Raw genomic sequence first — 27,073 nt, forward strand, 5'->3', positions numbered from 1 at the left:
GTTTCAAAAAGGGGCGGTAAAATGTAAAAAGCCCCCAGGCGTCGAAAAGGCCTTATGCGGCCCTGGCTATTGTGATCCCTTCAATTGTGGGGCATAATAATTTCTCCCAAAGCTTTTACGTTATTACAGGATCTGCATCGTATCTGTGACATCTGCAGGTTATACGTGTTGTTTCCACGTGGAGGTAATTTAGTTTGGTTGATGTCGTATGTTTTGGCGATCAATCATGGGTATATTGGCAAGGAATGGTATCGAAAGTGGTTGTTAATAATAAATAAATCGTCAAACAAATAGAACTATAAGAGACATTAATAACATATCTCGACATTTCCTCGACATAACTGTCCCAATAACGCAACAGAGAAAACCAGAAACGAAACAAAAATGCGGGGAGTAAATAACGGGGCAAAGACTCGGCGCTGTGCAGTCCCCATTCACCAAAAATACTCTTGGGCCATTCCCAGCATTAAAAAAAGATCTACGATCGCGTCTAGTCCCGTCCTTACCATATAAAAAAACACAAGGCTTCGGGACCCGGTTTAATGGCGCTATCTGAAAGAGCGTCACCGATTAAGTGCGTTATGGGGAGACGCACGACGATAAAATGGAGCTGCGTCGCGACGTCGACAAAATCGTCGAAATGTTAATAACGTTCGTGCGATTATGTGAATCGGTCTTGCATCAGATATAATCACTTTAAAATGCCGTATTGCCTAATTAACGAACTTGCCTTTTAGGGTAACCGACTTGAGCTCATACGAGGCAAAATCCAATTTAATTCTTCTGTAATTCGCGTTTCGAAATGCTGCTCATTCCGATTAACTTGCAACAAAAAGTCACATATTAAAAATGCTTCGACTTTCGATCGGGGCGCAGGAAATGGAAAAAACTCGAACTATATCATCAGGTTTCGACTACATCATTCTTCCAGGCCTATAAAGCATCGTGTCACATTTTTTACATTTCACTTCATGGGGCATTTATCAAACAGTACTGACGGGCTCAAGATGGCCACAATCGAACCACTTTTTTTTTTCAAAAACAAAAATTTAATAATTCTAAAATCGACTAACAAAATTAAAAAAGATAATAAATTGCCGCAATATTTATTATTTAAAAACTAGAAACTAGAAACTATCTAGAAACCAAAACCTTGGGAATAAGAGTGAATTCCTCTAAAGAAATTGTCTCTCAACAAGGAGTACCGCAAGGATCTCACAGCAATTCTCTAACTCTAAATAATAATAATAGTAATAATAAGTTTAATAATAGAGATAGTAATAATAGAGATAATAATAATAATAATAAAGGGTATTTATTGAATAAAATTAAACAATAATGAACAGACCAAGGTAGTATACTAGGGTCTTTATTTTTCGTAATTTATATAAACGACCTATTAAACATTTTAACAGTCTCAGACAACAATAGTGCAGTTAACTTTGCTGATGACACAAACATATTAATTTGGGGTGAAAACATGACAGATACAATGAAAGAAGCAAAGATATGCATGAATAAGGTAATAAACTGGACTAAATAAAATGAATTAGTGTTAAATTTTGAAAAAACCTACGGCATTCATTTTGCAATATGTAATCACAAGAATACAGAGAAACCGAATAAAATTGTAATATCATCTGAAGAAATTGAATTAATAGAGAAAACTAATTTTCTGGGAATATGCATTGACCATAAGTTAAGCTGGACTAATCATATAGATAATTTATTAAAAAAATTAAACTCAGTAATTTTACAATACGTGTTTTAAAAAAATACATTAACATTGAACAACTAATAATAATATACTTCGCAAATTTTCAATCATTACTAAGCTACGGTATAATATTTTGGGGGCAAAGTGGAAAGATATCAAAAGTATTTGTTGCTCAAAAACAAGTCATGAGAACTATGTTTAACTTAAAATATAATGAAACTTGTAGGAACACATTTAAAAGCAATAACTTTTTGACAGCAACTGCTTTATACATATATAGATTACTTTTATTTTTCTTTAAACAGAATCTACTATTTAATGTCACTAACGACCATAAGTACAACACTCGCAAAGTAGACTTAGAGTATCCAAGACACAAACTTACGCTGACGGAAAAAAATTCTCATTATACAGGAATAAAACTATACAATAGTTTACCTGTGCATCTACGCACACCTTGTAATTTAAATTTATTTAAAAAGAAAATATTTGACTACATTTCGGATCTCGAACCATATAGTTTAAATGAATTCTATAATAGACAGGTTTTTTTACTTATGTCTTAAAATAATTTTTATGTTATTGTTATTTTTGTGTATAATACTGACGTTTTTCGTTACTAGATCTGTATAAATTGATAGAAATAAATTATTATTATTATTATTATTAAAGATGAGAAGGCGAAGTCTAGCTTGAAGCTTTTCAACTTAACCTCCATGAAAAATTAATAGAAAATATAAAAAAGTATAGATATAAGTAAACAATGTAGAAAAGAAAATAAATTTTGAAACTAAAGAAACAAAAATCAAGACAAATATTAAAAAATAACAGAAAAAATTTTTTGTACTCAACAACAGTCAGCAACACAGTAGAGCAAAGTTAATTATTAAAAAGCAAATTTTTAATTTTAGTACTCTTGAATGTGAACACTGAATGATCTTTGGTTCAATCCGGCAGCGACATTGACAAGTCATTTAAATTACGAAGGTTGGTTTTGACAAACAGAATTTTTACAGGATTTTTTAAGGATAATAAATAATGAGTCTATAATTTATAATCGAAAGCACAATGTGTGTGGCACACAAATTTCTACATCGTATCGTAACAAATGTTTGGGAAGCAATTTGTGTTGTGAAGCAAACAATAAACAGTATTAGCAATAGTTAGCAGTTTTAATTATTTGTCTAGAAAAACGATCTGTTTTATTATTTTTTTCTAACGATACTCTGCTTTATGAAATTTGAAGAATGACCATAATCTCTCAGAAATTTTTCTTTGGACTTTAAAACCCCCATATCTTTTTAAATCAAAATGGAATTATTAACTTTCTATAAAAAAGAAGTAAACCAAACAGACTGAAGAACTTTGTAAATTTGATGCTGTATTTTCATTTAAATAAAATAATTTCTTTTGCTGAAATACATCTATCAGCCTATTCATTCTTGCAGTTCGTGTTACAGTTTCCAGTTTTGTGTTTATTCTTTGTTGCTCGCTCAATTATTCCTTAGTTTTAGAGTTTAACATGTTTATATCTCAATAACTAGGTGTTGTGTCTAGTTAAAAAAGACGTAGGTACCTTCAGATATACTTAGTCAAAGACGAAACTAATTTGAATTTTAAGTTTTTGACAAAATGTAGTTCATGTTGTTTGATTGTCTTTGTATTGGTATTTATTGCGTTAAAAATTATGTTCTTATTTTACTTGTAGTAGGAATAAATAACTACCAGACTTTAATACCTAATTTTTGTTTTTTTGTACAACTTCCTAAAAATCCTGTCTCTAGTAATCATTAGAATCCTTGCCCTTTCATTCCTTTAAATTGCTTAACGAAAATTGTATGATTGTATGAAGATAAAGGATGCAAGCTTTGATAAAATTAGGTATATGTTTCGGTTTTAATCGAAATGAGCGCATAATTCATAAGCCATTGTTAGCAGAAAGCAGCAACCGCGAGATCACACAGCTTTGCCGTCCGTATTTTTAGACAATTTGCATATCAGCCCCTTAATCCCGAAATAAACTGTTAGTTACGCATTCCAGCATCGATTTGAAGCGGATTTGGGAACTGTCTGTGACACGCATACTGAAAATCGTGGTGTGGTTCAAGTGCGTCTCCAGATATTTGTCTAGGACTTCGCACGCCTCATTTGAATCCAAACGAAACAGGGAATTAAAAGGGGGCCGTTCCCACTCAAACGACCGACGTTCTTGAAGTCGACTGATTCCTATCAGTGCCGAAATGGGCCTAGAAAACGCGAATTCCGCACCGAAAAACCCTCCAAACTTACAACCATCCCGACCTGCTTTATCAGATTGGAGAAGTTTAAAAAAGCAGATTAGGTACATAAAAAATACGGTTTAAGGATATAAAGTGAAAAATACGGAGCTGCCAAAGTGCGACTTCAGCAGGGCAATGGCCGCATTCGAGCCAATTAATTGCACCCAAAAAATAATTCACACCAAGTCTTAGATTTTTGACAGCTTGAAACACACGCAAAAATAAATTATGAATTTAGTTTTAGTTGAAAAAATTAAGAAAATTAAGATGTGAGACGACAGTTGCGTGTTTGGTGGAGTTTCTTGTTTAATTAGTCCATTCCCCCGTGTTGTATTTAATTAGCTATTTGCTCCTAACTACTTCCAATTCGTTGTTTTCGGTGATTTTATTTGTCCTCTTGCAAGTTTATGTCGTCGTTAAAGTCTCACCTGTCACTCCAAGTAGAAACAATTCGGAACGGAACAATAGAAATAAATGTAGTAGAGTTCATAAAAGCGAGCAAACACTTAGGATCGAGTTAATATCATCATTATTTTATTTTGTGACGGGCGTAAAATCATTACAATCGTAATTTAGGGAAAATACGGTTTGTTTACTGGATGATAATAATGTCCCCTTTGTTATTTTCGAAGCGAATCGTCTACAAAACCATCTGCAGACTTGCTAACTGGTCAGTTAGATGCGATCTCTTGGTACTAAAGTGCATATTGAACAAATTCAAGCACGTTAAGTGTCTGATCCCGTTCATCTTTACGTTTATTACGTCCGTAGTGCGCCGTTAAGAAAGCGAATTCTGCTGTATCCAATTCTTGGACATTTGTTATTTGGTGGACGTTAATTTAGATTGAAAACAATCGGGGAAACTTCTAAATTAGAAACCTAAAACCTCGGTATTTGTTCGAGTTGAACAGTTGTGTTATAATCCCGGCCAAAACACACAATACCAACGATGATACACTGTTGGGGATTATCGAATTAATCGAGATGATTCTGGAACGAGCTCCGTCGCCGTTCAGGACCGCTCTGACCCGGTTTTAGTTTGTCAGCGAAACAAAGAGGGTTGAATTGGAGATTGTGCAGTGGATTTTGGTGGAAATGCATACAGAAGTTATAATGTCTTCGTTCTATGATTGCGGCTTTGCGAGCATTTTACTGCACAATGCAATTGGATGCTGCGATAGTCTTTCTTTTGCCTTCCGGCAGGAATATGCAATTTGTAATCGCTTGATATATACAACGATTCATTTGCGAGACAGGTACACCGATAGCGAGTGTTTAGAACTGAATTTGAAAATTGCTAAAATCAGGACTGACATGCGCGTGAATAATTTACTGGCCTGAAAAACTCGCTCGTTCCGAAACGCTGAAAAGGCGCTGACAGGGGTTAACGTGATTCAAGTTTTATGTAGTATAGTCAAACCGTCATCTTATGTCTTGTTAGGTCTTTATTGACGAGGTTTCGTCTTTGCTTCCACGAATTTATTCACGTCAAACGGGCAATCTATCAAAAATTTTAAATTTGATCACATGTTTCCATTTTGTCCACGACTCCTCTATCACACAATTTAAGGAAAAGTCGATAAAAACAATGAAATGACCAGACGTTATCTGCATTGTGGCCGTAATTCGTAGCCAGATTTCAGAATCTTGGTTCAAAAATCATAAAATAAGAACTTCTAAGACTGAAATTAATTTTTAATAATACAAGCTACACTGTAATTTACAATCGTAAATTTTCTATAATATAAATTGGAACTACTAAAAAATTCATTAGCCAAACAATTACGAACTTAAGAAGTAAAAAAATACGATGAAAATAAAAATTTTATCAATTGATTTAAAAAAAAAATCATTATTTACTCGCTATTTACTCGCTATTTTTAACCAAAATAAGATATTTTTAGCTGCCCTGGCCTATAGCCCATTTAGCCCATATGTCATATGCAACTATATTTATGATCCAAAACAGTTAAAATAAATGTAAAAATATTCCAATATTTATAGTATGAGTTATGTAGAATTTCTAAAATTGATTTAAGCTGTCGCTGAAAAAATTACCGTAAAATTACATTATTTGCACATACCCGTTTTTAGTGTTTTTAGATACACAGGGTGTATCAGAAATGCATAGGTTAATTTTAAACGTAAATCAAATCAAATACAACAACTTTTCTAAATAACATTTTGCAAAATTCTTATTTATAATTTTCACTGTTTTATTTTACATAATTCGTCCGTAAATAGGTTCATAAATGTAAAAGTTAAATTAAAGAAGTTCAGACCTTTGGTTTTACAATTATTTATTTCAAGTGACTTGAAATAATATTATTAAGTACTAGTAATTGTAAAACCGAATACTCGGACCTCTTTAATTTAACTTTTACGTACATCTATGCAGTGGCGTAATAGGTTTTTTGCCGCATAAGACTACTTAAAATATTGGCTCTACTTATGACAATTTTTCGAAAAAAAAAAGATGGTTAATTCAGAAAATATGAAAAAATCTACAAACCCCGAAAAAGTACAAGTGGGTAACAAATAACCAACGTAAAGTTCAGTGTTTTTGGTAAATATTTTTTTACTGTATTAGTCATTGTTAATTGTTAGTCGAGGCCCTAAATCACCGTAAAATTACATTATTTGCACATATCCGTTTTTAGTACTTTTACAGGAAAAAGAATCAGTATAGTGCACTGGTTTACAGGGTGTATCAGAAAAACATGGGTTAATTTTAACCCGTAATAACTCATCAAATACAACAACTTTTCTAAATAACATTTTGCAAAATTCTTATTTATAATTTTCACTGTTTTATTTTACATATTTCGTCCATAAATAGGTTCATAAATGTAAAAGTTAAACTAAAGAAGTCCAGACCTTTGGTTTTACAATTATTTATTTAAAGTAACTTGAAATAATATTATTAAGTACTAGTAATTGTAAAACCGAATACTCGGACCTCTTTAATTTAACTTTTACGTACATCTATGCAGTGGCGTAGTTAGGTTCTTTGCCGCATTAGGCTACTTAAAATATTGGCTCTACTTATGACAATTTTTCGAAAAAAAAAAGTTTAATTCAGAAAATATGGAAAAATTTACAAACCCCGAAAAAGTACAAGTGGGTAACAAATAACCAACGTAAAGTTCAGTGTTTTTGGTAAATATTTTTTTACTGTATTAGTCATTGTTAATTGTTAGTCGAGGCCCTAAATCACCGTAAAATTACATTATTTGCACATATCCGTTTTTAGTACTTTTACAGGAAAAAGAATCAGTATAGTGCACTGGTTTACAGGGTGTATCAGAAAAACATGGGTTAATTTTAACCCGTAATAACTCATCAAATACAACAACTTTTCTAAATAACATTTTGCAAAATTCTTATTTATAATTTTCACTGTTTTATTTTACATAATTCGTCCGTAAATAGGTTCATAAATGTAAAAGTTAAACTAAAGAAGTCCAGACCTTTGGTTTTACAATTATTTATTCCAAGTGACTTGAAATAATATTATCAAGTACTAGTAATTGTAAAACCGAATATTCGGACCTCTTTAATTTAACTTTTACGTACATCTATGCAGTGGCGCAATAGGTTTTTTGCCGCATAAGACTACTTAAAATATTGGCTCTACTTATGACAATTTTTCGAAAAAAAAAAATTGGTCAATTCAGAAAATATGGAAAAATTTCCAAACCCCGAAAAAGTACAAGTGGGTAACAAATAACCAACGTAAAGTTCAGTGTTTTTGGTAAATATTTTTTTACTGTATTAGTCATTGTTAATTGTTAGTCGAGGCCCTAAATCACCGTAAAATTACATTATTTGCACATATCCGTTTTTAGTACTTTTACAGGAAAAAGAATCAGTGTAGTGCACTGGTTTACAGGGTGTATCAGAAAAACATGGGTTAATTTTAACCCGTAATAACTCATCAAATACAACAACTTTTCTAAATAACATTTTGCAAAATTCTTATTTATAATTTTCACTGTTTTATTTTACATAATTCGTACGTAAATAGGTTCATAAATGTAGAAGTTAAACTAAAGAAGTCCAGACCTTTAGTTTTACAATTATTTATTTCAAGTGACTTGAAATAATATTATCAAGTACTAGTAACTGTAAAACCGAATACTCGGACCTCTTTAATTTAACTTTTACGTACATCTATGCAGCGGCGTAATTAGGTTTTTTGCCGTATTAGGCTACTTAAAATATTGGCTCTACTTATGACAATTTTTCGAAAAATGAAATTGGTTAATATAGAAAATATGGAAAAATTTACAAACCCCGAAAAAGTACAAGTGGGTAACAAATAACCAATGTAAAGTTCAGTGGTTTTGGTAAATATTTGTCATTGTTAATTGTTTGTCGAGGCCCTAATTGCCCCCAATAAAAATAGGGCAGCGCTTGCCCTTTGTCACAAATAACCATTGATTATTTCAGTCCAGCATAAACATTTTACAAACAAACCCGCAAAGAAATTTATTTCATTTCCACTGTTGACTTATACAACCCCGGAAACAGCTTTTCTCATATCCTAAAACGTGGTGTAAATCGTGAGGCGCCTCCACCATTTCCGAGATGACACAGTGCAGGGCACATAAATGCAAAGAGTGAGATATTGCAGAATTTTTTGCAATTATTAAGCTGGGTCGATAGCCAACTCTTTTAAAGTTTAACGACTTTGACACGCACCACGGATTGTCGTGTCGGGAAATTTATTAGCTCGACGATAAAGCTACAAGAGAAGTTAAGCACGGAAACAATCACAATGGAGGCGCTTTGATAACAAAACTATTACAATAACGACGAGCCCTAATTCGCGTCCCCAAGCTGTAAAATTTTACGGCGCTGGAGACAATCGCTGAATTAAAACAATAATAATAAAATAATTTTGCATATGTGAGAGTTGAGCGGCGAGAGACTGCCTCAAAGTGCCAAATTTACGCAGTGGTTTATGGGGGATTACGCTTACGAACATTGTCGACCATTAAATTATACCCACAAGGAGGATTTTAATCTTGCTCGTGCTACATAAATACTTAATCCGTACCTTATTACACGTGTTTAGGATACGCGAGTGTCAGCACGCTTTATGTTTCCGTTTGTACATAATTTATCTGGCGTTTAAAAATTCCCAGACACCTCAATTGACCAGAAATTTTATGCCAATTTGTCTAATACCGAAGCGACAAATTTTTGGCAAGAAACTGCTATTAATTTTTTCGCAAACAAAAAATTACTCGCGAAATATATTGCAGTGGTAAAAGTAACAAATGATGCGAAAACGACAAACTTTACTTTTAATTCAACATGACACCAATTTTTCACCCAAAATAAAATCACTAGTGAATCACTTCAAATGTCAAACTCTTTTAATTGGCCGGTCGGTGCTTTAATCGGGTTAATTGTTAATTACAGAGAACGTGAAATTTCGATTAGCCGGCACCTCCTACCGAAATTATGGGTGGATTTCACTTGTTATGTGGACCCACCCATGGACAGGTGCTGCATTAGCGCCGTTCCAGGAACTGCAGTTTATGCACGAAATGTATTTTCCAGTACAGTAAATAAGGATCAAAAGTTGGCGATTTTTAAATCTCGCTATTTATCAACACCTAATGAAAAATTATGAATGGGCTTTCGGTGCGTAAGTTTATTATCTTTCCATTCATTCGCCACCTACGCCGTCTTAAAACTTTTAAAATAATCTCTTCCGTGAATAAGACAAAGTTCATTTCCCCTTCACGAGAAAAATTGATAAATTGTGTAATCCGAGCTTGCGAAATTAGGCGAGATGACACTTGGCACAGATAAGCTTTATTTTGCAAAACAATGAAATGTAATTTCGGTCGCAACAAAGGATATCATTTGACTAAAAATTCTAACGTGAAATAAGGACAATTCTGTGAAACGTTAACAATAATTTCGCTTCGGATTACAAACATTCAGCTGCAGTTTTTTGTTGGCATTCTCTTATTATCCCATTATTTGTGGCTAATGGAATGCCTCCCGAACATTATTTTCGTTGCGGCTTTTCCGCTTCCTTCCAAGGCGAATGCGCAGTTGAGGATGGTTATGGAGGAGATTGGATGACTCATTTAATACTTTTGCAGAATTTCGGGCATGATTATGGGGAATATCTAGTGGCGGATTAAGATTTTTGGCGCCCTGGGCTATACTGAACCTGTGCCTTTTTTTTATAAAAACTAAAAATTCTCAAATAAGTAATTCTCCTACCCAACCAAAGACCGATTCAATTTTTTATTCAGAAAGAATAAACACAAATCTGGTGGAAACTATAACACAACTGCAAATTTTAGATCGAATTGCAGGAATGAAAATGCCGATAGATGTACTTCAGCAGAAAAAACTGTTTTCAAATTTTCAAATAACAGCTAATTAAAAAAATGATCCATTGGCCGGAGTTCATCAGCCGATACAAAAATTGCTTAAAATAAAAAATAATTTTATATAGAGTAAAATAACATTACAGTAAAATATTGAGGCTGAAACTCTGAAGAACTAAGCGACTGAAAACTGAGAAACTGAAAAAACTATTGAATTAGAAAACAGAAACACTAATAAATTGAAACATTAGATTCTGAACAAAAAAACAATACATTAAGAAACTGAAAAGTGAAAAAACTTAAAAACAAGTTACATAAAACATAAAAAAACATTAATAAGATAAGATAGTTTAACCATGAAAAACTGAAAAATTGAGGAAATGAATAATATGAAATACTGTGGGGAAAATAAGAAACTAGAAGGTTGAAATACTGTAAGTCTGAGATACAAAAAATTTTTATATGTAAATTAAAATAACTATGAAGTTGTAAAAGTTGCTGTAATGATTTTAAACTAAATAGTAATAAAAATATCTTATCTTAAATTAGGAAGGTTAAACACAACTGTCATTTTTACAAAAAAACAATTTTATTTCGAGTTTTACGAAAAGCCTTTAGGAAATTTTCCCAAAATGCGGTTTCTAATGGTTACATACAGGAAAATTTCAGGCGATTAGCGATGGGAAATGTGCAAGTATTATCCAGACGGAGCTTTCAGGCGGGCTATTTATCATCGGTGAAAATATTTAGAACGGGGAAAAGTTTACGTTTATCAGTCGCTTAACCAGGTTAGTTGACTGAAACCGAAGATTGGATTGAATCACTTTTTACTTTGTTCAGTTAATTACACCTTGCACTTAAAAAGTTGGATCTATCAAAGAGAATTTATTATTGTTCCATTCCTCGATCGGTGTAATAAATCTCGGTCGTCGCGACTCCAGGAAAATTCATTCCATTACCGCCAGTTGTGTGTAGGTATGAAATAAAAATTGTAGTAAAGTCGTAAATAAATCCACATATAAGCCCGTCTTTTCGAAGCGCGTGGCCTTTGGCAGTGTCTTTATTGGCGCCGCTTTTCATCTACGCGAACAAATTTTTCCCCACTTTATTACAGTTTTCCTCATCGAGCTAAACCATTTATCTTTATGAAAATATTTACAGCCTGCCAATGACAGGTACGTAATATCTTCGATTGAATTTCCCTACCGAATCGAACGCCTTATAGTACAATTATAGGCGTTGTGCAAGTGCTAAAGCGGGCATAAATCTGTCACTAGTGAGTCCAGATAACGAAGCTGTGACAGAAATAGAATTCGAATTCGCATTTTCAATACGAACCGCCAGTTTTACACAATTGTGCTTTATGGCGCTTATAATCACCCGATTAATTGCGTTTATAATCTCGTAAGTGGTCGTTAGTTATGTAAATCGGACGGGACGCATTTACTTTGATATTTAACCCACCATGGGCCGTGGGTGTTTCGAATTTGCATGGTAATGTCGGTGTCCAGGTGTTTTAGTGCACTTTTGCCCACCAAATTTCTGCCACTGATACTTGAACATTTTACGACGATATTTGGGGTTTTTAATATCCATATTTGGGAATAAAATCGTATCAGTCGAATTAATCGCTCGTTTTAGGCGGCCGATATTGTTTCCAAGCATAATAAATTCAATTTATAGTCCACATAAACATGCTATAACCGGGTTTGTTATGTCGACGAATATTACTTTATGTAGAAGATTTCGCTTTTTATCCTTTGGGCCATAAAGGATGGGATCGGCCGATTTCCTATCTTGTTAAACTCATATTTTTCCCTAATTATTCATGCCCTTTGTTCCGAAGGACAATAAAATGTTTATTTTCATTTCTGTTCTTTTCGGTATCAAACAAGACAAAGGTGCTGCCCCAGCAAAACTTGCACAAGATTATTTCTCTATTACACTATTTTATGGATTGAAAAAGCTTTCAATTACCGATTGGAAGCACAGTTTGAAAGCTCCTGCTGATACATCCCAGCAGGAAATAAATTATTAAGAAAATCGCGATTATCTCCGCTGCAGTCGCATTAATTAAAATTTGAACTAGAAGATTGTGCAGATGTTAGCTTTTACAACTAATAAACTAGACTAGAAGCCATGAGATAAGTTACAAACATCTCGATATCTCCCGTTTTACGACTGCTGAGCAGTGATTTAAGAAACTCACGTTACATGTGTATGGTAGTAACTCCTTGACTTATTTTTCAAATTCATAATTGCCTGAATTATTGTTGGAATAAAACAATGTTTTCCAGAAAATGGACCGCGGCTAAATTTTCTTGTGGTAAACAAGATTCTCTCGAACTTTTTTTGCGAAACGGCGATTTCTGGAAATTCATTAAACAGCGATTATATCACCCGCCGCGCTTCGCAGGAGATTGCACACCAGGACTTGTTCTTCTGCTTAAAATTCTTCCTGCAGGTTTTTTACTTTTGTTGCCGGTTAAAGGCGACGTTAATTGATAAGCGTGAACTATTTTCTCCTTAATTATTGGCGAGCTTGCGGGCACAGCTTTGAAAGTAACTAGCAATGACATTATCTTATAACCATCTTGTATTTTTTACCAAAAGCTCTCGTTCAACGTGTAACGTCATGTAACAAAATTCCTGCATTCCTGCGCCCAATTAGCGCTCATCAATTTTTTCGAGTTTATTTATTTAGTCGCAAAGAGTGATTACAGGGCTAGGGAATAAAGTGTGAATTCGCTGCAATTAATTTTGTGGGAAAGAATTAAGGACTGGTTTGAGGATCGCAGTGGGGTTTTTAAGGCTTTATGTGGTATGCGTTCATCAATCTTGTGTTCATCCAGAGATTGTTCCCACCCTGTGTATGAAATATTCAAAATTTCAATGTGTCTTGAGTTTGTGTTTTATCAAGAGAACAAAGTTAGGCGTGCTGTCCCCAAGCTAGGGCGAAATTATTAGAAACACGACTCACGACTCAGGGCCTTTTTATCTATTTTCAACTCGCTAATCTTGTTCGGAATGGCTCCGGTTTGTTGAATTATATGACCTAACTTCATATGTATAGTTAATGTGTTTTATTCGTGAATAGTAGCGAACTGGCTTGCTCTACTTTTATTTGCTTCAAATACAATTTTACACGAGAGAGAAACTTTTATAGGTTACACTATGTAATTACAAAAATTTACATTTAAAGCCGAGGACAAATCAATTGCGCTGTTGGTGAAAAATCGCATTGCGAACCACATTATAATACAATAACTACAATGAGTGATTTGTTTTATTGCACACAATTGATTCTTTGTGGGCAAAGCGGGTACCAATTCGGTGACACTTTGCATGTAAACACATGTAATGTCGTAGTGTTTTGTATTCTGAAGAGATAAAGTAACAAATACCAAAAATTACCAAAGTTTCGAAAAAAATCAAATCGAAAACAGGAGAATTTAGTGGAAAAGTGAAAAAAAGTTTTTGCCTTATGTCCTATTAGCAAAAGCGTTTTCTGGGATTTTTGACCTAATATCAAAGTCTTACGCAGTTTTGTAGAGAGAATGTCTTGGGATTTTTACATTTTTGCACTATCAGTTTCAAACTAACGAAACTAGCTTGAAAAGTCAGACACTTGCATTATAAAAGTTGAAAAAAAATATAAAATTTTAATTTTCAAACGCGGATTACGTCGAAATCAGAAGCGATATACAGGGTGCTCAAAAACTGGCGCACCAACTCAGTGGTACGTTGTTGAGAAGCATGTGTAGATCACGGGAAAAATGTTGAAAAAATTCCTAAAGTCATATTTAAAAAAATCTGGAGCTACAAACTTATTTTGTTAACTTCTTCAGTTTTCATTATTTTTTAATGTTTTTATGTTTCACACTAAGTAATCGTTCTCTAACACAACGATGAATAACTATTTTTAAATTTCCCATCAGACTTTAGCAGTTTTTTTAATTAAAAAAAAATTAAAATTTGTTAAAAAAATCACAGTTTGTAAATGTGCCAACGCTGGGAATTATTTCCTAGGAAACCTTTTCAAAAACAATTTATTTTTATTGTTGAGCAAATTCTATTGCGATCACGACTGTTAGACAACGTTGCCACATATCATTTATTTAAAATTCGTTATTTATCAATAACTTTAATGCAAAGAATTTTTTCACTATTTTTACCTTTATATATAAGCAATTCTTTACCACACTCCATTGAGTTGGTGCGCCGGTTTTTGAGCACCCGGTATTTAAAAAGATTGATTCTTTGAGTATAAAATGTAAGATTTTTCAAACATTAGTAATTCTTTTCATATGGTTTATTAATAAGGTGACCAACAGTTCCTTTTAGCAAGGTTTAAATTTCCACAGTTTTGTCCTTTTTTATGTTCATGTCCTTATTTGTGCCCATTTTGATGCAAACAGTATCAAGTACTACCTTGAAAACAAAATTACTAGGATTGTTGATTAAATTCAGCTCGACCTAAAATTTTCCAAAATTCTCGAATTTTTTAAATCTTAAAATGGTTAATTAAACAGTGGATAAAATTTTTCAAGTTTTCAGATAATGAAAAAAACTGTTAATATTACTTCGATTTCTCGATAATTTTTTTTAGTGTAATTTGTACAGATTTTTATAAGAATTTTGTAAAAAGCAAATAAAATTGTTATGCAGAGTACATTTAATATCAACAACCGGTATTTTATACTTACACTGTATTATTGTGATTATTAATGTCCTTATTTTAAATTCTAAACAACATTTAATTTAATGCTCTTTTAAATTCGATTATGAAACTGGCCCTTAGGACGTTCAATCTGAAAATTCCTTGGAGGTGATCAATTTTTTTCTATTGTTTAGGAGAAAAAATGTTATGCTTAAACATTACGATAAAAAAGAACTTTTAACATTAACTTTGAGACCCCTTTTAAATAAATGATGGGAACGCGAAATTGAAGCTGCAAAAAATCTTTGATTCAATTTAGAAAAAATTTATAATACGTGATTTTTTTTATTCAAATTCAGATTTGGATAATGATATAAAATATTTAACAAATTCTTTTTTTTACTCTCTAAATAATGCCCTATCGAAGTTATAATTTACCTGATGCAATATTATATTAAAATAATTTTTTAAATCTATCTGATTTTTCCAAAAATTACTAAAATATCTGTGCTTAAAAATGTTGCTTCCAACGATTTTTTTTAAATAAATGTACTAGAAAACTGAAACAAAAAAAACAGAATTTTCTACCCCGGTGGCTGTAAGGCTAGAAACGGCCCTGTTGTTAATTAGGGGCCAACTGTTCGATAAAAAAAAAAAGAATTTAACTAAGTCTATGTAAAATGTTCGTCAAAATTTCGTATTCAATTTCAATATTTTTGGTGTGAAACCTCGTAATTTCGTCTTATGATCGAAATATTTCCGAGTTGGGAATTGTTTCGCTGCTGTAATTTTTATTCGGGGTTTGGTGTCCTACGAGCGCATCTCTGCAGTTTCCCCAATTTTAATTGCAGGAGTCTCGAAGGTTATGTAAGCGCGTCTCGGACATGAACTGGTGTTTGTGGTGACACAATGTGTGAAATACGTAGTGGTATTTTCGCTTGTGGGTCGTTACTCCGTAAACAAACAGTCTCGTTGCTTGTGAGACAGACACCTCGTCTTGGTCAATTGAGCGAATTATTTTTACCTCGAATTGTTTGAAAATCCGGCGTCTGAATATCAAAAATGAAAGCGACCATTTCCTAGTGCCAAGAGTGTATTTTTAAGATCGGCGAAAAGTGTACATTCCATGGCTGGTTGTCGTGTCACTGAACGAACCCATTTCAGATTATGCAGATTTGCAGAGTGCGTGGGCTGATTTATAATTACTCGAAGCCACAATTCCACGTACCACAATTGACCCCCATCGTTAAGTTTTATTGTTGACGAAAAAAAGAGGTTTAATCGAGTGATGAGTGCGATTTATCACTTGCCGTTAAGATCGAACATGCCGCTCAACCTATTAAAGGTAATTTTAAACCGTTGCTTTAAGACCGAACAATCCGCACACCAATTAACCGGTGACGGAGTGAATCGTTCGAATTTTATCCGGTTTCAATGAACGGCCTCCATCATCGCGAATTAAAGCAATTGAGAACGTCTAATTAGGATGTAACTGTGGGAGCGGTTCTTAGTATCGGACTTAATCTCCCAGAAGGGAAGATTAGTGAAATTTCGGCCTCCTTCCTCACCCATCCAACCAAATATAGAGACGAGTCTTTCAAGACGAAAGCGACAGTGGGCCAGGACCGACTTTCTCCACACAAAAAATTGAGCTAACAAGTCATAAGTTGCAAAAGATTATCCCGCGTTTAACGCTAATCCCCGATGGAATCCACCAGTGGGCGGAAGCTACTGATGATTCAAATGACCATAAGCACTAGCATTACACAGGCAAAAATTGCGTCCGAGACGTGGAATTTTCAAAAATAACATCACAGTTTTTATCTTTAAGCGGTAGAAACTAACATACCCTGTCCTATTACTTCTGGTATTTCAAAGATAATAGTAGAAGATTCGCGAACTTGGAGACTGCGAAACAACTGATTAAAAGTTGTTTGCCGGATGGAATTCTACAAATAATTAACCTTTACGCAGGTGTTTGCAGGAAATTTTTGCAAGGCTTCCTACCAGGCCCAAAACTTAATTGAAATTACGCTTAGTTAACCATATTTTTTTACGCATAAACAAAGCTAATATTAAGAAAAAATCGCTACCAAGTTAACGTGTACTGTTTTATGGAAGTTTAATTTTCCGCAAATTTTTTTTGTTTATCATAAAGGGTTCAGATAATACTGCATTAATATTACTGGACTTCCCGAAAGCTTGATAAAATTAATCGTTCAACTTCGAAGTTTCTGTTTTTTTTTATATAAATCAGCGTAGCCAAATGTTTCATATGAATAATTTATTGTAATCTCTCATAGTTTTCGGCCCTAAATTAAATGAGATTGATCTCAACATATCTTTTGAAAATTCTAAATTAAAAATTGTCGGAAGTATAAAATACTGAGCGTTGTCTTTGATCAAAAATTACGTTTCAAAAGTCATGTCTCTCTTTATTAGTAAAACATGGGTACGTGAGTTTGCGTATACTATAACCAAAATCTTGGTATAATTAATTTAAAATAAAAAAAACTCGCCAAAACACTTGTATTACCTAATATAAATTATTATCTCAGACTTTTTTATCCTTGTCTTGAATCTAACTACAAAAATTGGTCAAAAAAATTCAAAATAATTGTTCAAACTGAGAAACTTAAGAAAATACGATTATATTTTTCTGAAAATTAAAAAATTAAATTAAATCAAAACCAGTAAACATTAATTAAAAAATAGATAAAGTTGAAATATTTATTACTTTAGTAACTAAGTTTAGTTCTTTTGTTTTGTTTTTTTTTCATTATTATTTCTATTAATTTTAATGTTTTACTTTGCTTCTATATTACTAAGAAAATAACTTTTTTTTTCACATTATTTTAAAAAAATTGCAATTTTCTGTTTATTCTTGGTATTTTTTTCTCTTTGTATTTATTCTAGTTTTAGTTATTTTTGTGTTTATATTTCATAGTTTATGTTACGTTTTGTTTTAAAGGAGGTTGACTTGAATAGCATCAGATAGACTTCGTCTCCTCACATTTTTTCTTTAATAAAGGTTTATTATTATTATTATTATTGTTTAAATTTCTTTACTGCGAATTTTTAATAATTTTTATTTAAACAATGAGTGGGAAATTAAATGATTTTTTCCGATTTTCTGAAGATTTTTCAAAATTACAGTGAAACCTCCTTTAATAGACACCTCTGAATAACGGACACCTCCTGACAACGGACATTTTTGTAAGAACGTAACAAAACCTACATTAAAAATTCCACCTCCCATTACTGGACATCTCTGCACAATGGACAATTTAAGATTCCTCATCTGTGATTGTTGTTGAGAGGTTTTACTGTATTTAAAATGATTTTCCGTTATTTCCTCAAGAGTTCTTCAGTTTGTACACTGATTTCAACTGAGATTTTTTTCTCGGTTTCGACGATAAGTCTTACAGATTCTGTTTAACCTTCTTTTGCTTCTTTAAAACTAATTACAGCGAAATTGCACAAAGAACTAGAAAAAACACACCATCGTAAGCAGAGCACCAAAATCTATCGTACGGAAAAAAGTCGCCACCCAGCTAATTTCAAAGTATTGTGAGGTTCCATTTATGAAAATTATATTTTTTACAAGTAATTAATTTTCAGAATTTTTAAGTTTTTAATTTTACAAATCAGATAATTAGCATGTAAATTAATTAAAAACACATTGTGAATGCGTCGTGAATAGTTTGTAAATGCCATAGAAAACATCAAGCATATTTACTTTTTTCGAGACATGATGGAATGGAATAAAATTTTGATGTTTCACTCTGTACAGGTATTCGCATTCCACGTGCGTTACACGCTCATAACATTCTTTACGGTTCATTGGTTACATATTCCCTCCTCCCATTCATTTATTAATTCCTGATACATATTATGTTTCAAAAATAATAACTGCCCGAAGTTTAATAACCTTTTATTTTTTCCAAATATTTCTACTCGCCCATTTAATAAAGGGGGTAGTAGTGGTAATTTGTGTTAATTATTGTGGCACACAGCTCTCGAAATCTGGCATAACTACGTGTATCTTGCCATTATCGCTCTAAGTGGTGGCATCGATCTGTGGGGGCGATTCAGAACTGGCAGCGGATACGGAAGCGACAAGTGTTGTATCGGGTCGGCATCAAGAAGAAGGGCGGGATTTACGATAAGCCACTTTGTCGGGCATCGTGACCTACGGCTGTAAAGGTCAGGATTAGGAGGCAGAAACGATGCCTTCTTCCCTATCAGCAAACACTTTCGATCTTGACTCGTAATTTTACTGGCAAGGAATAATTTGTCTCGCGTTGGGGCTTCACGAGGAAAAAATGAACGGACGGGTGAATGACACAACTTCGCATCACGCCCCCGGAGTTTTTGTTATCCTTGACACGCATAAACCGCGATTGATTTATATTTTGGAAAATTTTCGCCTAATAATTAATCTAGTATTTTTGACGAGGGATTGATCTCTGTCAGGAATGCAGCTTTCAGCGTGGCTGGAATATTTCACTCTCCACCGCGACATACATCGGCAAGTAGCTTTCATTTGCAAAGTAGTCAGACAGATCCGAAGAAAGGCCAATTTACCGACGAGACTAGACTATTTTTAGGTTATCACCGGTTGAATCAATATAATCAACTCGCAGTCGAAAATTACTCGCGTTTTTCGATGTTCACAGCTATTTCGAGTTTCTTTGATTGACTCGTCTGCCGAGGTCGTGACCTGTCCAATATCCAACATCACGAGCAAGACTCGATCGAGGTTACCATAAAATATAACCGAAATCACAATTCTTTGATTTAAATCCAATAAAATTGTCTCGGGAAAAAAGCTCGGACATTTTCCTCCAAACTCGTTATTTATTGGATGTTAAATCAAAACTCTTCGCTGTTTTGACAGTTACACTTGTCACGATACGAACCGATATTGACGCACAAGTCCAAAGTTTTCGGACTGCAATATCTCCACTTTTATTTAATTGTTTTGTGAATCAACTCTCAAACAAATTTGGCAAGGTTGTACATTTATTTCATAAAACAGTTACTGTTCTTGTGAAGTGTCAGTTAATGCGTTCTCTTCGGTGGCACACCACAAAGTCTGATGTGCGGTCTCTTCAGGGGAATCCTTCTTGACTGCACATTTCTCGGCCACTCGTTTTGCTTCGTCTGCCCCAATCTCAGGTTTCAGTTTTTCCTCGAATTTATCGGGGAAAATGTTTCCATCATCATCCATAACTCCATACGCTTTTAATGTACAAAGAGCGTTTTCCTTGACGAGAGGATCATCCACTTCTTCCAGACGCATGATTTTTTGCAGCGACTCTTCCGAAACACCTGTTTTTTCTTGACATTTCTTTTCCACGCTCTCGATTTTGCCGACGTTGTCCTCTTCTGCACTCGCAAGTACAACAAGTAACAAAAGTGTGAAAATAACACACATTTTCATTGTGACACAAACTGCTAAGAAGAAATAAATTTTAATTCACCATCGAAACTTTTATAAGCAAAGATAAAGTGTAATGACAATACTTAGTCCAATTATCAGTTTACGGTTAAATATTATTTATCATCTTGTGGACACGTGTTTTACGTCAAGAATATTCCCTTAATTACCCTATAATTGGTTGCTTATTGAAACATGTGTGTACTGAAACTTAAAAAAAAATTGAAATTTACGACAAATTACGACCCTCAGCTACTAAACTCTTAGTCACTAAATTAAAGGATAAAAATAAAGGGCACTAGTTGGTAACAGCTCTTTTATTTATATGAAAATATTTTTAATAAGCAAAGTTTCACTGATAAAATGTTGGGTAAACATTGTTATCCTTGATACACGTATCTATAAGTATAATTAAAAGCTTCCTGAAATGCGTCACATTACGCTTTTATAATTTTGTTGTCATCACACAAAACTGGGCGGATTGGTATTTATCGTAGAATATTTTCCAATATTTCGTTAAAATAAGTTGTTCATTAAAATTGAGTATAATTCAAAAAGTTGGATAATTTGTCTAAGGACTGTGACATTTTTTTCGTTAATTGTTTTATGTATTAGGTTCAGTTTTATTTTTTGTTGGTAAAATACATTTAATTCAGGGCTGATTCTGGAGGTGGGGCAGTAATAATAATAATTTATTTTACTATTGATTTATTTATGATTTCATGAAAGACTAAAGCAGTTCAATAAATTAAAACCAAGGACAATAAATAGTTCTAATAAAGGATAATTTTACTTTTTTTCAATACCTACAACTATCCTCTATCAACGAAGCCAGCTGAAAAATAGAAACAGAGACCCCAGCAAATTATTTTCCATTGAAGAGCTTTAAAACAAAACGAACAATTGATTCATCTTGTATGTTGTAATCTGAAAGGGTGAAGCCGTCTTCCAACTGTTGTCCTGCAAAAATTAATCTCTGCAGGTTTGGAGGAACCCCTTGCTGGTCTTGGATTTTGGCTTTCAGGTTTTCAATGGTTTCAGATGGGTCGACTTCCAATGTAATAGTCTCTCCGTTCAAGGTTTTCACGAAGATTTGTATACTTTCTGATTCATTTTTATCGTCGTCAGTACAATTTTTTTATCTTTATACGTACCTTCATTCTTTTTATTCTCCTCAGCATTTATGCTTACTATTATAAGGAAAATAACTGTGAAAAGAATACAAGTTTTCATTGTGACAGACAATTCTTAACTCCAACTGTGATGTAGTAATAACTTATTTTTATATGCAAATACAAGTAACCACTAACTGCGCAAGTATTATCATTGATAAACACTCCCATTAGTAAATAGAAGCTTTTACAGTATCTACTGAAGGACAAAAAGTTGAATTATACACCGTTCACGATTGTTTTAAATTCGGACTATCTATGAAAATCTGACATTTTATTTGGCAGTACTGTGAGTTGTCATAAGAAATTTATTTTGGGGTATAATTGATGACAACCAAGGACTGTTGTCAGTTTGCTTCGTTTTTTAAATAAATAATTGAATACGTTTTTATTGTTATTCTACTCATTATCATTAGTTAAAAAAGTCTGGTCTGTCTTTCTTGCATTCTTTAAAGCATCATTTGATACACGCTTTTTTAACAACAGGAATTACTTTCGGCATTTTAAATTAATAAGCAGTAGAACTGACAACACAGCAAATTTTTGACAAGACAATGTCATAAAGACAGTACCTGACAGGACCTGAGGCCAACCTAACAAAAATATATCTACGCCTGCTGAGAATTTAAAACAATCGTGAACGGATAATATTTTATTTTTCAAATCTAGACATATCAGAAAATTACTCCACGAAGACGTAAAACTAAATGAATCGGTGGAAAACTAATTTTTCAAGTAAAGGGTTGATTCTTCTTTTATATTGTAATCCACAAGTGTGAGGCTATCTTCCAATGGATATCCACGATGTATCATTTTCTGTTGGTCTGCAGGAATACCTTTCTCGTTTTGAATCTGCTGTTTTACGCTTTCAATGGTATCTGCTGGGTGAACTTGCAAAGTAATAATCTCTCCTGTCTGGCTCTCCACAAAGATTTGCATACTATCTGCATTTTTCTTTGAAAGAAGATTATTTTAAGTCGATCATTTTAAGACTATTATTTTGTTTATACTCACAGTTATAAGTAACACAAGCGTGAAGAAGATAAAAATGTTCATTGTGACACGAATTACAAGTCGCAAATAAGTGTAACAACTTACTTTTCTTTTTTTGCTTTAATTATTTGATAAATAAAGGCAAGGACTACTCCATATTTAACTTTACGTAAGTCTTATCTTTGGGATAAAGGTAATGAGAATTTTCACATAATGAAAAACTTATTCTTTTAATTCAAACTTGGTAACTTTTTATAGGAAAAAATAAAAACCCGAAAAATGTCGAAATTTAGGGAAACTAATTAATTCACATCTCTTTCTTTAAAACTTGTACGAATCGAGATAGGAGCCGATATTGACGTTGGACATGAATAATTCCGCACAAGTCAAAAGTTCAGAATATGAGCTCCGGTCTGCGGACTTTTTTTAATTGTTTTGTGAATTTTGTTTCGTTTATTTCGTGTTGTTCGGAAAGTTATCGAAGTAAATTTGATTCAAAAAGTTCGCCAATAATACTCAAACTAAAACTTGAAATGAACTAATAAAGTAAGAGATGACAGGCAATAATCATATCTTCGGAATGGCAGTTCACGTTACAGCCCAATAAAATTTGATTAACGCTGGTATCGAACGCTTTCGACGGCATATTTTAAATAGCCATTTGGAAAAGTATCCGCCTGAAATGTTCTAAACTTGCAAATGATCTCCGATTGCCGGAATAAAATTCAAAATCAACAAAAATCTCCTACTGGAGTTTTCTTACCTTTATGCGATAATTTTATGAGCCAACATTGTTACATTTTGTTGCAAACATTAAACTTAAGGCCAGTTAAATATATAATCATTATATTTTTACATGTTTTATCATATGCTTATGCCTATAAAAGGTGCCTGTGTTGATAACAGAACACTCTGTTTACAACTTTTGAAAAACCCTAAAAGACACGATGAAAATCTCCACTTTAGTCGCAATCCTTGTGCTAGCTGGAAGTGCGGTTTGTGCGGACGAAGATAATTTGAACACCGAAAATGTCCAGAGTATAGAAGAGGATTGTCAGAAAGAAACAGGGGTTTCTGATGAATCACTTCAAGAACTAAGCGAAACGGGGGATTCTGACGATCCCCTTGTGAAAAAGAATGCACTTTGCATACTAAAAGCTTATGGAGTTATTGATGACCAGGGAGAAATTTCTGAAGATAAATTAGAAGAAAAGTTAGAGCCTGACCGTGGCAAAGAAGAAGCAGAAAAGGTAGCCAAAAGTTGCGCTGTTAAAAAGGACTCACCTGAAGAAACAGCACATGAAGCCCTGTTGTGTATGCAACAGAAATCACAAAAGTAGAAAATAAACACTTTGTATTTCTGCAATTATAATGTAATTTTGTTCCCAAATAAAGAGCATGTTTCATTTTTGAGTATTTTTTATTTGCGAGTACACCTACAGTGACTTGAATGTTTTGTGAATATTTTTGACTCATACAAAAAAGTTTTCTGCTGAAAACTTGAAAGAAATCGATGGAAATTGGAAGCAAAGGAAACGCATAAAAATGACTATAGACAAGTTATCCCGTAAAAGAGCTCATGAAACCTTGTATTGTGGGAAGTCCGAAGTTTGTTTGGCTGAAGTAAAATAATCAGCAACGCAAAAATTGCATTTCATGTTATGGTCATTTGCGTTATCTGACAATAGCTTTTGGTTTTATAATTGGAATAAACCATTAAACTACATTTAAAAATAACATTGTTTTGCATTTTTAATACTTAAACGGCCTTTTTATCAACCAGAACTGATAGAAACTGACGTTGGTGTTTATAAACTTTTCCTAATAAGCAATTAAAGTATAGTTGGGCTTATTTTTTGCCTTTCTTTATCACCAATTTTGCCTATAAAAGCTCCCAACAGAACACCATCATTTAGTTATTTGAGCTAACTTTAGCCTTTAGCAATGAAATCGTTCGTAATTTTCGTGTTGATCATTGTGATCACTGGCCAAATAAATGCAACACCCAGTCTTGACGACTTCAAAAAAGTGCAAAAGGACTGTCAAAAGAAAACCGGCGTTTCGGACGAGTCTATCAACAAAGTAAACAATTTGGAACCTGTTTGTGACGATCTTCTGCTCCAAGAAAACGCATTATGTATTCTTAAAACTTACGAAGTTATGGATGAAGAGGGAAAGATTTGCCCTGACAAACTAATGGAAGTACTTGAACCCAAATTTGGTAAAGAGAAGGCAGAAAAATTAATAGAAAAATGCACCTTGGAGAAAGATACGCCTCAGCTGTTGGCACATGCAACCTTGTTTTGTCTTTCAGTCCAGAAATATGTAGTTTAATTACTCGTACTTCAGGAAAATAAAGAATTTGAGGCCTGATCTAGTGGTTTTCGTTATTTTAGTGAGATATCCAAAATTTGAGTCAAAATTTCAACTCTTTCGATTAAAATGATGGAAGTACAGTTCGGCTATTATCTGTCCAGTTATCTATAATTGCCTGATTTAACAAATGTCCCATAATTAAGAGAGTGAAATTACACATCTGTATTATCTTTATATGGGTTTCTTCCATTAATTTTAAATGCAAATATGAGGAGTCCTGCAATTTATCACTCGCTGGTCACTTCCAGTGAACTGGTATGGTTGTAATTACGCAATTTTACCATGAATCAGCCCGCGGGTACCCGAAAATCCGACCGCAGGAATTCCAACGGTACCACACAATGCTTTAACCAGATTAATTAAGCTCTCCGCTGATTTAACGAACAGTTCTGGCCACATGTGCAAGTGAGCCAATCGGTGGGTGGCGATTAGGTCTTTTGTAATAAACTCCACTCTTGTCATTGTGATGTAATGCATTGTGTTAGAATGCAAATGAATTGAAGAAAATGTGGGCGCGACGTGCGAAATTGTACCGCCGGCCACTTTTATTAAATTATTTCGTACAAAGTGCAAAGTTAGTCGAGAAGAATTGACGATAAATGCGTTGAAAGAAAATTGAAGGCAATAAGCACAAAAGTAATAAAAGTTTCAGGTCAGTAAAACAGGGTGGTAAAAACTTAACAAACACTTCGACTTTATCGACCAATTTCCCGAACGTGCCAACAATTTGATAAAACGAATTAAAATTTAAAACACATGATGGATCACCCGCCCAAAACTGCTTTGTTGGAACGGGAAGAAGCAAATAACTCGAGATGTTTGTAATGTTTGCTCAACAGACAATGCCTCTCGTATTCGAAAGATAATCTCGTTTTATTGACGTCTACAAGTTTGAAAGAAACGGTCCCGAATAACAGAATACTCTTTTCAATAATAATTTCGCTCTTGATCGCGAAAAGACAGCGCTGCAGCAAAATAATGAACTTTGAACCGACTTTCAGCACAATTAAGTTAACAGTTTTAACCATTTTAAAAGCTTTTATTTAACTTGCTTTGTTGTCTGTCTGTCTGTTTCAATTTTTTTGAGCCAAATTTGAAAGTCTTCCCGTTGTCCCAATGAATTGAAATTTTGCATACTTACGTAATCTGCGTGACAATGCAGCTTTTATTTAAAAAATGCACTAAAAAGTAAAAAATAATGTTTTTTATCAGAGGAGAATATTTTTGCTTACAAATTAGGATTTTAAAATTCATAAAAGCTTTAATACGGCATTACAGAATTACTTTCTTAAAGTAAGCACTGTTCCCAGGGCTTTAATAAATTTTAAAATCTTAATTTATAAGCAAAAACATAATTTTTTTATTGTTGGTGCATCTTTTAAATAAAAGCTTTTTTTCTAAAAAACGTTTTGTTTTTTTTTATTTGTTTATTGAATCACTATGTCTTGTATTTCTCATTTGGAGGAAACTTTATTGGCGCCATCGACCTGCGCCAATAAATCACTAGATCAGAGACATAAACCTAGAAATTATTTACGTGTAAAACTTTTGTGCTTTGTGATTTTTTCGGAGACGAATTTTTGCAGCCTGTTAAAATTTTAAGGTGTGTTAGCGCTCCTTGAGCGAGTAAACGGCTCAATTTGGCATGATTCCGCCATTCATCCGATATGATTCGCTTAAAAAAAGTGGTGAGAATGTTCACGTAGTGCGCCAGATGTCGTTTATTAAATCGCTGTCACATTCCTCGAAACAAATTCGAAACAAAAAAGTGTGTGGGTCGAAGAGCGTCCACAGATGATGTCTTTCGGGAGATGGGACACCTGACACGTGTCCAGGACGTCTAAATCTTGGATTTGGGAGTTAGTAGAGCGGAAGGGTGACCGGATTAAGCGCTTTTAAAATATTAAATAGATGAGACGTTGAGATCTTTGTAAATTACGGCGTTTAAAGCACGCCCACACATTTGTAAAAACTAGAGTGATTAGGGGCATCACGAGTGAAATTTCAGCGACGGTTCTGGGTCAGAAAGCTTCATGAAAAATAATGTGCGATGCTTCCTGAGCTTGACTCAACT

The 27,073-nt window shown here is 33.6% G+C and overlaps 3 protein-coding genes and 1 long non-coding RNA gene across 6 annotated transcripts in view; 3 read left to right on the plus strand and 1 right to left on the minus strand.

Moving 5' to 3' along the window:
* rk (rickets) overlaps nucleotides 1-27,073 on the plus strand; it is a 76,743-nt gene that overhangs the window by 20,586 nt on the left and 29,084 nt on the right. The window lies entirely within an intron of this gene.
* On the minus strand, nucleotides 18,937-20,058 carry LOC135267128 (uncharacterized). Its single transcript, XR_010335423.1, has 2 exons — nucleotides 19,938-20,058; nucleotides 18,937-19,213 (listed from the first exon to the last, which is right to left on the minus strand). It is a non-coding gene; the product is annotated as an uncharacterized LOC135267128 (long non-coding RNA).
* On the plus strand, nucleotides 23,571-23,963 carry Obp-c16 (odorant binding protein C16). The gene has a single exon (NM_001143903.1). The coding sequence runs from the start codon at nucleotides 23,571-23,573 to the stop codon at nucleotides 23,961-23,963; it is 393 nt and encodes a 130-aa protein (NP_001137375.1).
* Obp-c17 (odorant binding protein C17) lies at nucleotides 24,538-24,957 on the plus strand. Its single transcript, NM_001143902.1, has one exon. The coding sequence runs from the start codon at nucleotides 24,568-24,570 to the stop codon at nucleotides 24,955-24,957; it is 390 nt and encodes a 129-aa protein (NP_001137374.1). The 5' UTR covers nucleotides 24,538-24,567.

Source organism: Tribolium castaneum, chromosome 9, assembly GCF_031307605.1.
Source record: "Tribolium castaneum strain GA2 chromosome 9, icTriCast1.1, whole genome shotgun sequence".
NCBI classification, from domain to species: Eukaryota; Metazoa; Arthropoda; class Insecta; order Coleoptera; family Tenebrionidae; genus Tribolium; species Tribolium castaneum.